This window comes from Oreochromis niloticus, linkage group LG5 (assembly GCF_001858045.2).
Source record: "Oreochromis niloticus isolate F11D_XX linkage group LG5, O_niloticus_UMD_NMBU, whole genome shotgun sequence".
In the NCBI taxonomy this organism is placed as follows: Eukaryota; Metazoa; Chordata; class Actinopteri; order Cichliformes; family Cichlidae; genus Oreochromis; species Oreochromis niloticus.
The window spans coordinates 32,203,820-32,217,953 of NC_031970.2; the positions used below are offsets into that span (position 1 = coordinate 32,203,820).

At 41.9% G+C, this 14,134-nt stretch overlaps 1 protein-coding gene across 21 annotated transcripts in view; it reads right to left on the reverse strand.

Moving 5' to 3' along the window:
• The window catches only part of foxp1b (forkhead box P1b), a 146,678-nt gene that overhangs the window by 7,550 nt on the left and 124,994 nt on the right, over positions 1-14,134 (reverse strand). For all 21 annotated transcript variants that reach the window (XM_013269979.3, XM_025907475.1, XM_025907469.1 and 18 more), the window contains 8 exons: positions 13,390-13,497; positions 9,000-9,087; positions 7,636-7,719; positions 3,399-3,603; positions 3,155-3,231; positions 2,408-2,509; positions 1,130-1,251; positions 180-249 (listed from right to left, as the gene is read on the reverse strand). In XM_013269979.3, the coding sequence (XP_013125433.1) occupies positions 180-249; positions 1,130-1,251; positions 2,408-2,509; positions 3,155-3,231; positions 3,399-3,603; positions 7,636-7,719; positions 9,000-9,087; positions 13,390-13,497 (856 nt within the window). The remainder of the gene's footprint in view (positions 1-179; positions 250-1,129; positions 1,252-2,407; positions 2,510-3,154; positions 3,232-3,398; positions 3,604-7,635; positions 7,720-8,999; positions 9,088-13,389; positions 13,498-14,134) is intronic.

A 14,134-nucleotide genomic window follows, 5' to 3' on the forward strand; every position in this document is an offset into this window, starting at 1 on the left:
ATTAAATGTGAAACGGAAGCCAGTTGTCAGCACTTTCTCAGTTTCCCATCACTCTTTTATGCGAGTACATCATCCTAAAGACAAAGACTATGCGCATGTGACACAGTGAAACGCTTATTCCTTCCTGCCTTTCAAAGTTCTGAGCGAGGCGGCTTGAGATGAAGTCACTTCTTTTTTACCTGGAAGGCAGCAGAGAGGGTCGGACCATAGCCCAAGCTGGTCTGAATGTTCTTCACTAAGGCTGGACTTCTGCAAACAGAAAAATTCAATTACAACCACAGACTCGTGTCTCAGCTAGCATGCATTCCTCAGATACAGTATCTTATTTCATAAAAAGAAATCAATGCACTTTGTATAAGAACTTAACAAATTTACTGCTGTAGTAATGTGGATATTAAGGCTACAGTTCTAAGACGTTCAATCACTTGACAATACCACACAACTATCTCTAACACTTTGCATGTCATGGGAAGGAAGAACAGATTGATGGAGGCAGAGCATGATGGATGGCGAGCTTAACACAAAAAGCATGATGGCAACACTGAGGCGAGGTGGGGGAGGGGGGAGGTGGAGGGATGGAGGCATGCAAGTGGGGCGGGGACCACTGGAGTTTGCAGGGCAGGCGGAAGTGCTTACTGTACGAGCAGCTCGTCAAAGTTCTCATCAACGGCGTATTTCCGAGGGCGGCCTCGCTGTATGTGGCGACCGCGCTTAAACTCCTCATCATCAACAGTCCAAAAGGACCCAAACTCATCCTCTACTCTCACAAAGCACTTATGCAGGGAGAGGTTGGTGCGAATGGCACCCTGGGAAAGCAAACCAGCGGGAGGAGGGAGGCGACAGCCAGATGCAGATGCAGTGATCGACAGGAAAGACAGCGGACGGACAGACACACAGACACAGGGAGGAGGGGAGAGGGTGAGGATCAAAATGAAAATAAGCCATTGTGGGTTATGAGGCATCACCAAAAGGCTTCTAAAAGCATGAAGGGGAGGCACGCCAAAGCAAGCAGGGACTTTGGATGGTATGGCACACAGACAATGGAGATGGAGCAGCAGCAGCAGCAGACTCTTCCCATCAGTCAGCGCTGAGACAGACGCTAGGCAGGGCTCAACAGGGCCAAACCTACCCACTGATCTTTTGAGGCCGTCTCTTTTGGAACTCTATTTCGTCCACTGTCCACACAGCCCCTTTTACGTTTTCTACCCGCACAAAACACTTGTGAAGACTAAGATTATGCCGGACTGCATTCTGCAGTTGATGTAAAAACAAAGAGAGAAAAAAGGGTTTCTATCAGTACAGTAAACATGGCTGCATGGGAAGAAAAAATTCATTTCATAGTAGAAATATTGTGACAGGCTCTGGATGAAACTTGAATGAAAACAATAAATAAAGCAGAGGGTTACGGGCAGTAAATGGTCTGAAGTTTCAAATGACTTAAACAGCACATAAATATTTACTCATTTCCATGGCGATACTCTTAAGACATCCCCTTTTTTCCCTTATCTTTTTAAAGCTGCCTCTTCTGATCAATCAGAACAAATTACACCAGCAAAATATAGAAACTGAACATTTTAATCACTACTTTAGTACTGATCAGAAAACTTTAGGTTCATTCTGCGTCGGCATTTCCCATTACAAAGTGAGAAAGAAAAAAAAGGCGTTTAGAACACAAATCGAGGGTTCAATCCAAATTATTCAGGCACGAAAGCCGACCTTTTTACAGGAGCTATGCTGAGTGCACGTGTATGTTCTAAATGTGTGTGCAGGGAGGAATCCAGTGTTTATAACACCAATGTGCCCCTATGGAAGGGCTGTCAGTATGTGTGGAAGGTGATGGGGTACGGGAGTGCAGCAGCATGGTGGTGTGTGTGTGTGAGCTGCTCTGTGGCTCAGAAAAGGCTTTCACTGCTTCATCACTGCCTTTCTCATTCAAATCTCACGTTCTCTGTCTCCAGTCATTACTGTTCTGTTGTTTTGTGTGTGTCTGTGTGAACGTGTGCTTGCGGCCTGGTGGAAAACAGAGTGTTCCCTTCTGAAGTGAGTGTGAGGGGCTCAGCCAGGAGTCATTGGCAGAGCACTGCTATGTTAAACTAATGCCACCCACCATCAGAATATCCACACACATTACAGGGTGATTGTTTTTCTTAAAAATTATTTTATTCTTTTACACAAATGCATATATTCCTCCCCCGGCCTGCTCTGTCTGGTTCACATGTTTGTTTAAAGGGTGGTTCATTTGGATCGAATAAGTAGGCTATTGTTATGTATTTGGATTAAGTTTTGTTTTTACATTTTATTATGCACGACTATCATTTATGTCCACCTAACATCTACACAATGACTCTTTATTCTCCCATGTTGGTTTAAAGACATTAAGAGGAATTAAAGAAAGAAAAAAAATTACCTTCCACGTTGCTGCGTTGCGCCTAAAATATGCAAACATTCGTGTGAACCAGTTGTAGATTTCGTTTAGTGTTAGCTGCTTTTCTGGAGATTCAAGGATTGCCTGGATGAGGAACAGTGACAGAAACAAACATTTTCAGCTTTGCTCCCTTCACAAAATGTTTAATAATTCACAAAAGGCATGCAGGTTTGTGTGTGTTCTCCTGAAGAAACCCCCATAAAAAAACCAAATGAGAAACCGTCTATGTAAAGTGTTCCTAGAAGTGTAATGCACTTTTTATTTGAAACAGCAGATTTGAATATATTTTCTTTTGCGGGTGTAAATGAAGGGCAAGTGAAAACATTTCTCAGGCAGATTACAGGGCAGCAATTATGGACCGCTCAGATTAATTCCTGAGATCCCAGATTACTGCAGTCGAGCGATAATTGACTGGCCATCTTAAAACAGGTTCATCCCCACTGTTGTGTGAAATGAATTTGGTAATAATTACAGTCACTGAAATGCTTAATCAAACATTTTTGTCATGTGCGGCTGTGTTTTGAATCCTGAATGCATTCTTGCAGTCGTTTCGAGATGATTTATCTATTCCTCTGTCTAAATTGTGTTCACATGCAGCAAAACATGAACTCTAACTCATTTTTTCTTAACTGCTGAGTGTGTAGACAAAAGTTTCAGCCGGACGGAGGAGTTGAAAGTTTTTATTCACTAAATCACAAAGAGATTAAGAAATCAGTGAGAGTTCCTTACCTGTCTTATTAGTGAGGCATATGTGAATGGTGGTCTTACGTCTGTATTCATGTAAAACTCTTTGTTCTGACTGATATCTGTACACAGGGAGCAAACACAAGTGCAATTGTCAACATTCGTGTCCTATCAGCGACCGATAACACAAGTTACAGCCTAACGTAACAAAACAAACATGTCAGTTATTTAGCAGAACAGATGACAGCTTCATGTATATATAGTACTATGTGTGAGCATTCTGCCGTACCTGGAGAGATGGGCATGTTGTACTTTTCTGAATATCGCCGTCGCATAGGGCCCACGCTGTGGAGGTTTGTGGCTGTGATGACAGAATGGCTCTGGGACAGGGGTGTAAGCGGTGCTGTTGGTGTGGTGGGGGTCTGGGGAAGGCTCAGAGGAGGAGAGGCCTCTGGGGCCGACTTGGACAACGTGACGTTGGACACTAGGTTGAGCTAGAAGAACAGACAGACAGACAGAGCTCAGTTAGCCTCCTAATTACCCCCGTGTCTTAGCCGCCTCATTGACTATGCATACCTCCTCTTTAATTGTAATTGGGCCCTGAGATGATCCATGAACGGTTGCTAAATGTTTGGAAAACAACCCTGGAGCCCCGCTCGTGCACCGCCCCCACTCTTCAAACCTCTCCTCCCTCCCTCTCTTGCTGCCATGTCAGGCCTTCTCCCAGCTCTCTGTTTCATCGCCTTTGTTGGAGCTTTTGTCCCATTTGGACAAATACCCCCCTCCACTTCATCTACCCGCTGAGGGTCTCCAGCATGGTAACCCATGAGTTTTGAGTTGTGGAGGGAAGAAGGGCAGCCTGTACAGCTCTGAAAAATGACAGTGTGATTCTCACCTACTGCTGAGCAGCCCCGCTAATAAGGCAGCCAGAGGAAGAAGCCAATCTGGGCTAATTATAAGCTGAAATTGTATTGTGAAGACTCTAATTAGGAGCTGCTTATGGAAGTGATCTGATGATTAACTACTGTATCTGACTGACCTCCATTATGAGGGCCATGATGGCCAATGGTAAAGATGGACACATGGTATTTCACACATAGCCTTCTGTAGAGAATACTTGGTTTCATCACTGAGGTCTGTGTCTGTGGATGGGATGTGTGGGCTAGGGCGAAGGAGGTATTTAAGTAATAATGGCTACAAGGTAAACTAATTACGGCAAGTGCTCCAAAGGTATAGCATGGCTTCCAGCAGCTGTGGCAGCTCCGAACCAACTGCCAAACCTCCATACTGGAGCAGCAGTCAAGTGGAAAATTCTAGCCTGACCCCCTGCTCCAGCTATTAATTGGCAGGAAAACTAATGACACATATACATATTCCTGCAAAATTGTTCTAATTGCTAATTTGCCGAAGGAGGCCACTTTCCAAATTAAACATGACTTCAGACTGTGAGAAGAAGAAAAATGAAGAAAAAAAATGGAGAAAGAGAGCTAAAGAGCTGGAGAAAGGACAGTGTGGGCTGGAAATATCTCATCTGTGACATCACATGTTGATTACGAGGGCTCAAATGTGTGATTTCTGCTTGTAATGTTGACAAGGTGATGATGGTTTTTAACATCTGACTCTATGCAAACGCGTAAATTCTGTTCAGCTGCCCAATTACCAATCACATTTTTAACTCTCTATCCCCAGAACTCAGCACTGTTCCTTTGATTTCATTTTAAATTACAACTTGTTTTACACGCACACACCCACACACACACACACACGCACACACACACCCCTCTCATTATTAAGTTGCAAACTGCTCCAAACAAAACCAGTGACATTTGTGTTGTTTGAATCTCCTATTTTAACAGACTTGTGTCCACATCCTCACAATGTGTATTTATGTTTGCAAGGCTGAACTCTGTCTTTTTGGCAGAGTCTGCCCAAATAATTTGGATTTCTGGATGGATGCATGAATGTGGACTACATCCTCACCAACAGAAGCTGAAGACGTGTTATTCTAAATCATGAACAAAATAAATTACACTTGGGTTTGCGTGTTTCTGACACAATGCTATCAATAGAACGGGGCTGCGGTGTTGACTTCTCTTCCTGCGGATTAGCAGGCTTTGTTTCATGTTTCATCCATATTCCCTGGCCATAAACACAGAGAGGCTTCAACAATAGGCCAGACAGGCTGGTAATAGCCTTGCCTTTGTTTGCCTCACCATTTGGGCTCACTCCAGTGCCTAGACAAAATGAGACTTCAGACTGAAATTAATTAAATGGTAATTGGTGATCTAATTATACTGGCTTTGACTCGGCAAGCTGCTAAAGAAAATAAACAAAAAGTCCCTCCTTAATTATGTATGGCGTAAAAGGTCAGATTTCTGACAAGAATGCTTAGTGACACCGTGTGCAGACACCCACCCACACATACAGAGGCAAATACAAACACACACACACACAGGCAGACACACGCATTGCTAATGTGGCACATTTTGTTTTGATCTTACCCCCACCCTCGTCCACCTCACAAGAATAAAATGAATCCCATTCATTTGTCGCTGCGAATGCACAGCATCAGTTTGTTTGTCTTTAATTATAACTAAATGTAAACCAGCGAGTTCATCTGAGCTACTTTGCTGTGACAGTAGGCTACTTACACATGCCATTTTTATATTCAACAGTACAGAGCAGCAGAAAAGCAAAACTAGCAATTACTGGAAGCAGATACCTTTGTTTCTTCAGAGAAGCTCTGCTTCCACTCAGCTCTAAGAATGCTTTCATTCTGCGTCTTCTCTGTGGATGCATCTGATGCTGCAATCTACACTTAAAACCTCGGTGGAACCTTTGGCCCTGACCTGCGTAAGTCCGCCACTCGCCCAGCTAAAGTCACGTATATTTGTCCTAGCTTTTCACAGCAGCTCACAGCGGGCGAAGTGGCATTGGAGCTGGGAGTCTATTTATTTGAATAAAAACCCCAGCTCGCCCCCTCAAGAGTGTTAACGCTGAGCTCTGACACAGCCATTCTGCCGAGCCCCGGGGAGAGAGGAGAGGTAGCAAACTCGAGATGCTATCTGCAGACCCTACCACTTTTCATATACAAATGTCCCCATGTCAGAGGCCTCGTTTTCCACTCTAATCTACACAATCAGAGCGTGTGACACAGGCGCAGCTTTAACAGACAGCTTATTGTCATTCAACATCTCTGCGCGCTTTATGTTGACGGCTGCGCTTTGTAGAGCGCACACGCTGCCTCTGGATGTCAATAGCTACCTCGCTGACTGTAAATAAATGATCCAAGCTGTGAGGCTGCCGAGGGACGGCACTCCTGCATGTATATTGTGCATCTGCGTGCTCGTGTGTGCATGATTTCACACTCACGCCCTGCAGTAAAATGATCTTTGCTCATTTGGCTCTCTGAATTAACTGTCATACAGACTGAAATATGTTGCTGAGCCCCCCTCTTAAACATGACAAAATAGAGACACTTAAATGCCATATGTTAAGCCTTTGCCCCTATAGGATAGGGATTAAGCACAAGGCTTTACGGCATAAAACACATTGAGAGTGATACAGAAGGTAAAATGTTGGGAATGTGCCAAGGAGATAAAAATAATGATCTGCAATTGCATTTATTCACATTTTCATTTTTCCCCCTTACAAATTTTAATAAATGGAATTAAATCATTTCTGTTGTATCTTTTTCATAGAAATATAAATATTTTAAAATTAGCTTTAAGTAAAATAAAATTAAACAGGGTCAAATGTGGAAGTAACTTTCAAGGTCTTTTAAAATAAAATTAAAGTTGAATCTAAAGCTTCCTGATAAATAAGAGATGCTAGTGATTTGATTTTTTTTTAATCTCATGGCTAGATTAGAGATTAGTAATTACTATCATTATTTTAAGGCTAATTTATGTGAATACAGTCAGGGAAGAATTAGTTATGAGGTTAAAATAAAAGTTGCTACTAACACATTTACTTTGGGGTGACATCAGCTAGCTTCCAGTATTTATTGAAAAAGCAATAAATCAATAAATTAGTTATTATTTTCATCTTTTTGTTTATCTTTATATTTTTTTCATGCTATCTTACTCTTGTTTTTTCGTGACTCTATGATTCTCATAATATTTATATCCTCTGTCAAAAAAACACAATGTAATTTTGCTGTTAAAGCACTAAGAATACATGCCACATCACATTCAGTTGATTAAATATAATATGTATTATTTTTTTCTATTTTTCTCTGCTTTCTCATCTTTTCTCTGTACCCAAGCAGCCACTTGTTCTTTGAAGCTGAGAAAAGGGGCCATTACAGAGTGTGCATCCAGTTCATCACAGACACCAAATTGAATCCTGGATGTCAGCAGATGTGCTCCAAACTATATTTACTGCCTGCCTCAAGAGAACAGCTGTTTTTATTTAGCAGATAAATAAGATGGAGGAAAGGATTAATGAATACATGTGTGCCAATTAAGACAAACAAAAGGATAGCGGGGGACAAGAGAGATATGTATGACGGGGTTGCTGCTCACCGGCTGTGGGGTGGCTTTGGGCTCCGTGGACTTGACATGAAGGTGCGTCATCATAGCCTGCAGACGCTCTTTGTCTTTTGCTAGCTGTAATGAGAAGAAAGGAGAGCGGTGAAGTTTTAATGAACATACACAATAAAAATGTATATTTGCCCATGTTTTAATTCTATACATCCCTTTATAGTGAAGGCATCTTTTAGAGCGTGAACACCCTTATTCTTCTTCAGACCATTATTTAATTATTTATTTTTTTGTTTTTTGTTTTTGGAAGCTGTCAACAAGCCTGCACATCATACAATCTAACTACACTCTCCAAGTCAAGGTTAAAATACACTGCGAATCATTGCCAATAACAAGCTCAGGGCCTTTCTACCTGTCTGAAACTCTGCACTGTCTTAGCTGCCAGCCTAAATTATGGTGACAGGCTGCATGCAGAGGAAGTCTGTGTCTGATAAACCTTCACTCGATCTCTGGATAATACACCAGCTGAGCGGAAATAACAGGACACTGGCATGGTGCAATGTCTGAGCAACTAAGATCTCACTGTTGATTGTTCAAGTTAGCCTTTTGTAAACCACAACTGTTTATCGTTAGTCATTTTGGTGGTATTATATTTGACTAATACGTGACCCAGAACTGCAAACAGAATGAATATCTTTGTATTTGCTACAGCAGAAAAACGTGTATAAAACATAGTTATTTTTTTCCTGAAACACTAATAAATATCTACATTATACATTAGTTCAGTGGTCACCATTTAGTCAAACACTGTTACACACACACACACACACACACATATGGCTCATTGGACACTCCAAGCCCCCTCAATACAATGACTGTAAACCACGTCTTTTTCCCTAAGCACATTCTTAATGCGCATGCATATTTTTTAAAGAACATTAAAGCCCGTTCATGAGGGACACGGTATTAAAGATACTGATTACTGTATCAACAGTTTTCTGCACTGAGCTTCAATAACCTTTCTGTTCCACTCAACACTGAGCGCCTATCCACATTATGCTATGTTTTATTGTTGGTGCCAAACAGTTAAAAGTCATAAATAACTTTAAAACCCAGTAAAATTCAAAATGTAATTATCTTCTCTACTTAGCCCGGGGGCCCTTCATATATCTTTTCCTGGCTGTCATGCATACATAACACATTTTTAATGACTGGTTAGTAGCAAATGTACAAAATTATTTAATTCTGCTGCCCCACCACCACCAGCACCACCACCCCCCATCCCTCTATGAGTGACCCCATGGCTGATATCGGTCAGACAGGGAGGCGTTTGCACAGACACTGAGGAAGTGTCAGCAGAAGAAGACACATAAATATTTGGTTCAAAACAACCAGTGGGACAATACCTGCAGCTCCAGCTGTTGTACGACCTGCATTTGCACCCGACACTGGGCTGTGCTCCTGTCATCCAGGGCGTGCTCATTGTTAAGATGTCTGCAAAACAGAAAGAACAAAAAATGAAAACACAGACACCCAAAAGAAGGTAATGTCAGATTCACAGTCCTGCAGTGCGTGGATTAATACTGCAATCTGATCACTGGGCAAAGCACAATGTATATAGACCGTGTGATAACATTAAAAAAAATATTACTCATAAAACTAACAGCGTACTGTAATGATTCCACCTGCAGAACAAAAAGAAATAGTTCTTTTAACATAGAAGAATGACTCTCAATATTTCATGACGGTCATGTCTCCTCTAACTACAGCTTACAGATAAGAGGGATGATTGAAGAATTTCAGGTTGGATTCCTTTGCTAAATTATGCACCAGTGCCCTAATGCCATTTCTTCTCACTGCAGCTTTCCCTTGCCTGGATGATTTTGTCCTTTTTGGTGTTTTGACTGTTAATTATACCATTAAAATTAAGAGAATTCAAAAAAAGAAAGAAGACGAAAAAAAAGAGCCAGACCAAATGCAGAGGACAGGACAAGGAGATGGGATCTGTCACAAAGTTGAATTATGGATATAATTATGCGTGATTATTTTATACAGGGGAAGATGTTCTCTTTTCCTGTACGTTTATAACTAATCTAAATAAGTAGCTCGCCGGGTAGCAGACAGGGTTTTTTCCGTGATTTATATAAAATGGTGGAGATAAGGTTCATGAGTGAAGGAAATATGATTGGAGGAATTTTATCAGCTGCCGCATGAATTACTGTTTGAAAATGCTTATGCAGGGGCATTTCATTAATCATTTAATCATAATCCAAGCAGGATGTTTGAACTGATTTCACAAATACCCTTTCATTTCACTACTTCATTATGCTCGCTAATGGATCCAATATATTATATATATCATAAATTATATCACATTTTCGGTGACCATGTAGGTCACTGTCACCAGGCGTGTCTGCGTGTGCACAAAGTGGCGCCGGCAGATGGGAGAAAGGTGCGCCTGCCTTTTCATATGCACTTTTTCTGTCATTTACTGCAAATCAAAAATAGCCAGAATCAACCTGTGACGGCACAGCGCCGGCGGTACGACAGCCCGGTAAATTGCCGTGATGCCCCTGCTTCGTGTACAGACAACACATTTGTGCATAAAACAGCACATTTACACTCAGAAAACAGACATGTAAAAGGAAGGTAAAATTGATAGGGCCCTGCTTCTGTTCTGCTGTGGTGTTTTCAACCTTGAGGTGAATGATTTAAATCTTCCCAGGCAACGCAGGCTCCTTCCACCCCACTCACATCTTCCTATTGTGTTCTGATAATTTATTTTTGAAAAATGACTGCGATATATACATTTAGCACTTGAAGTTAATTATTGTGGCAAAAAAAAAAAAAGAAATTAAAAAGCCATATTTAAAAAAAAAAGGGTGGGCAATAACCCCCTTTTTCACAAATCAGGCCTCTCTGGGCCTTCCATTTGTTTGAGTCAAATAAATGCCAATTTAATTAAGTAGGTCGGAAAATGAAACTGGTAAACATTTCAGGACATCTTACTAAATTTCAAAGGAGAAAATAATAGGTAAAGACGTTTCAACTCCAATTTAACTGGCACAGGCTGAATTTTCAATGAAGGCTGGCCTACGTGAGCAGCTTTGGAATTTCTGTGTTCATAGGAGACATGTGCCCTGCTTCTTTTCATCCTTTGTTACATTCCACTTTATTTCTTCTAATGACATGGAGAGTCACAGTGCATAATTAATAGGAAATGAAATATTCAAATGGCCCTAATGCAGCCTTGAGAGGAGTGTCTGGACACGGGAGCAGGGGATACGGGGGAATTGACATCGAGAGAGACTATGAACGTTGGCATGTGTCACTTTCTGGACTTCAAATGAAGCCGCTTTTAAAAGCTCTCTGGCAGGATGACAGAGCCTAATGTAAATTGCCACAATAAAACAAGTTAAATGGATATTCCCACAGTCGGCTTTTTATATATCAGTTAGTTTGCCTGATTTTATTTTTTATTTATTTATTTTTCGGTTACAGTTTCTAATTATATAGACTGGAGCCGCAGCTGAGGAAGGTTTATCTTCTCCACCGCTGGGTGGAATTTAAATTACAAGCACACATCTTTACAGTAACAATTACATTTAAAAAGCTTAGATAGATAGATTTTTTGATGTTTAAAAAAATATTAGCTTTACTACTACTTTTTATTTAGAGAAGGTATTTTCCTCTATATTATATGTTTCATCTGTCTGTAAGGTTGCAGAGCTGCAAGGCCACATAACTTATAAAACAGTCACTACATCGTGGCGACGTGCAAGAGATGAGATTTTGAGGTCTGAGCAGACAGACGGTGCAGCACTAGAGGGCACTGGAGTGTTTCGCTGGCTCTGACCTCTGACTGGACACTGAAAAGAAGGGTCCTGACCCTTGTAAAAACATCAGGCTCTGCTATAACCCCAACCCCACCCTTCTGCGTGCTGATCTCGAAAACAGGAACAGGGATTTGGGTGTTTTGTATTTATCAAGATAGTGTGTGTAGGTATGTAATGTTTTCTTTAAAAGATAAAATAAATACACACAGAGTTTAAAACAACATTTCAGTCCCATGTTAGTTGTTACTGTTGGCATGTGGAGCTGAAATCTGGTTGACGTTAGAGTCCTCCTCACCTTTCTTTCTCTCTGGTGCACAGTACACTGTGTTCTGCTGACTGCACACTCACAGACAGACACACATCTCTCCTCACATATATTTTCAACCTACAGAGACGACTCCTTCTTCTTCTTTTTTTCTTTTCTCTCTAATACCCGAAGTATTCTTTGTTTTTATTTTTGATTCCTCTCGGAGGCCTGCAGTATCAGTTGCTGGGTTTCATGTGGAAGTGCTTAAGGGTTTGAGAGTTAACACCTTGGTGAGCTGCTCACACTCTTGCCTGCTGTTAAACAAAGGCAGCTTTGTGGAGACTCTCCCCAAATGTTTTCTTAACATGTTCCAAGCAGTTTGAGCAGGCAACTAAAGTAAACAAGATGTTGCCATGATAAAAACACTTGTAAAAACATAGCTGAGTGCACTTAGAGACTTTTTAAGGCAGAGCTCTACCGGGCGCACTGAATTTAATTCTCCTCTGTTCTATAAACAAAGGGTGAGGCAATGTCAGAATACAATAAATAGTGATAGATTTAAGCGGGCACTCCCAAAGCTGAAATATGCAAGTGCATGTGTGAAAGTGTGTGAAAGTGTGTGTGTAATACTTGGTTTAATAATTGCCTGTCCCAGGATGTTTTTCTAAATTGAACTAAAACTACATAACTGCTTCTTTTTAGTCACACAGAAACTGTAATATACAATGTGGCGCGATAAGCCTTTCAAACGCACGCTAGCTCAAAGCGGATTCACGTAAACAATCAAAAGAGGATTCAAAATGTTAACAAAGAGAGTCAAAACTTTCAGCAGCCTGCGAGGCGGTCCTACGCAGCACCTTTCTCTCCTGCATCTCTCGGGAAAGTGTGTGTTCGCTGAGTGCTTGTTTTAGGATAATGGAATTGTGTCATATCTTGTTTAAAGTGCGACTAATCCGGGGTGACAGTGAGCCATTGATCTGCTGCCACAACGCAGATGTTTTCATCCCCTCTGTAACCATGGCACTGTTATGTGTTGGATTACCTAGAGCGCACTGCACACAGCGTTGATTAGTAAACCAGGGGTCTGACTCAAATCGGGCATCGGGGAGCAAAACAATGGCCCGTGTCAGGCTGGACAGAGTCAAACCTGTCATAGAGCGCACATTAGAAAAATCCTAAACACTTAGCTGGGGCTCTTTAATTACTCTACACATGGTTAAATTTAACACGGAGGTGAGACGTGGGCTTTGTTGAACTAAACAACAATGTAAACCAAAAAGTCCCAGAAGTAAAACAGGAGGCAGGACAGAAAACAAACAGACTCCTAGGAGAAGGACAGAAAAAGCTGAGCACTGCAGTCTAAGACATATACACCAATTCTCCTGCCCAGTGACAAGGGCAAACATGCAGAGCGCCCAAAGTGTGAGCTGCCACAGATAAACATCCTCCCGTTGTTTGTTTGGGAAAAATGGCCCCTGTCACCATGGGAACTGCGCTTATCACAGGAATTAGAGGCCCATGCCGTTCCCAGAAGGAGACCCCACGGTACCCTTGTCAAGAGAGGCCCAACCCAGACTGGAGAATAACAACCAGCTGCACCTGCAGTGCTTTTGAGTCGCTGGGGGTCAGGAAAAGAAAAAAAGTGTAATCGACCCAACAAGAGGACAAACAAACTGTGATAGAAAAGCACCTCTGACTATGACTTTTACTTACTTGAGGAATGACTGGAAATCATCAAACACTGCCTCGCAACCGGGCCACTTGCAAACGCCATGTCCGTACAGAGGGTGACTGTGAGGGGAAGGCTCTTCTAGCGTGGATCTGGGAAAGAGATTCAGAGAGAACGTTTTTAGTAAAGACAGGCCTGCAGTCACGTAACTTGACGACAGGTCAAAGAACCCGTTTTCTGCATTTCAGATGAAGCCCGGTTACTACTTTCTTGTTTGTATTGTATCTTGTTTCCACATGAAAACTTTGACTTCTACTTAATCTGTGAACCTTGGGCTTTGTGGAATCACTGTACCTGGTTGATCCTGGCTTGCTCTGCTCTTAAAGGAAGGGACTCTTGTTGTGAAATCACAATCAAATCAGTGTGTATTTATTCAGTTTCACAGAGCCATGCTGTGGTTCACTTTGATCTAGACTGCTAGGGGGCTCCCTGAGTTGCTGTTTTTCCTGTGCCGCCTGCTGCATCATGTCACAGAGCCCACCTGGAGGAGCCTGTACCATGATATTAAAACCCCTACTTTCACACCATGCACGTATTGTAAACAACCCCGCCTGGTATCAATTTATCTACTGACCAATCTGTGTCACCAGGGGCTGACAAGCACGCATCTATGGGGAGCGTATGGCATGGTACAATCAGTCTAAATAGCAGGAACATCCCTGAAAAACAAACTCTGAAACATCTTCCATATGGTGAGAGGCACGGAAGCACAGCTAACCACAGTCAACG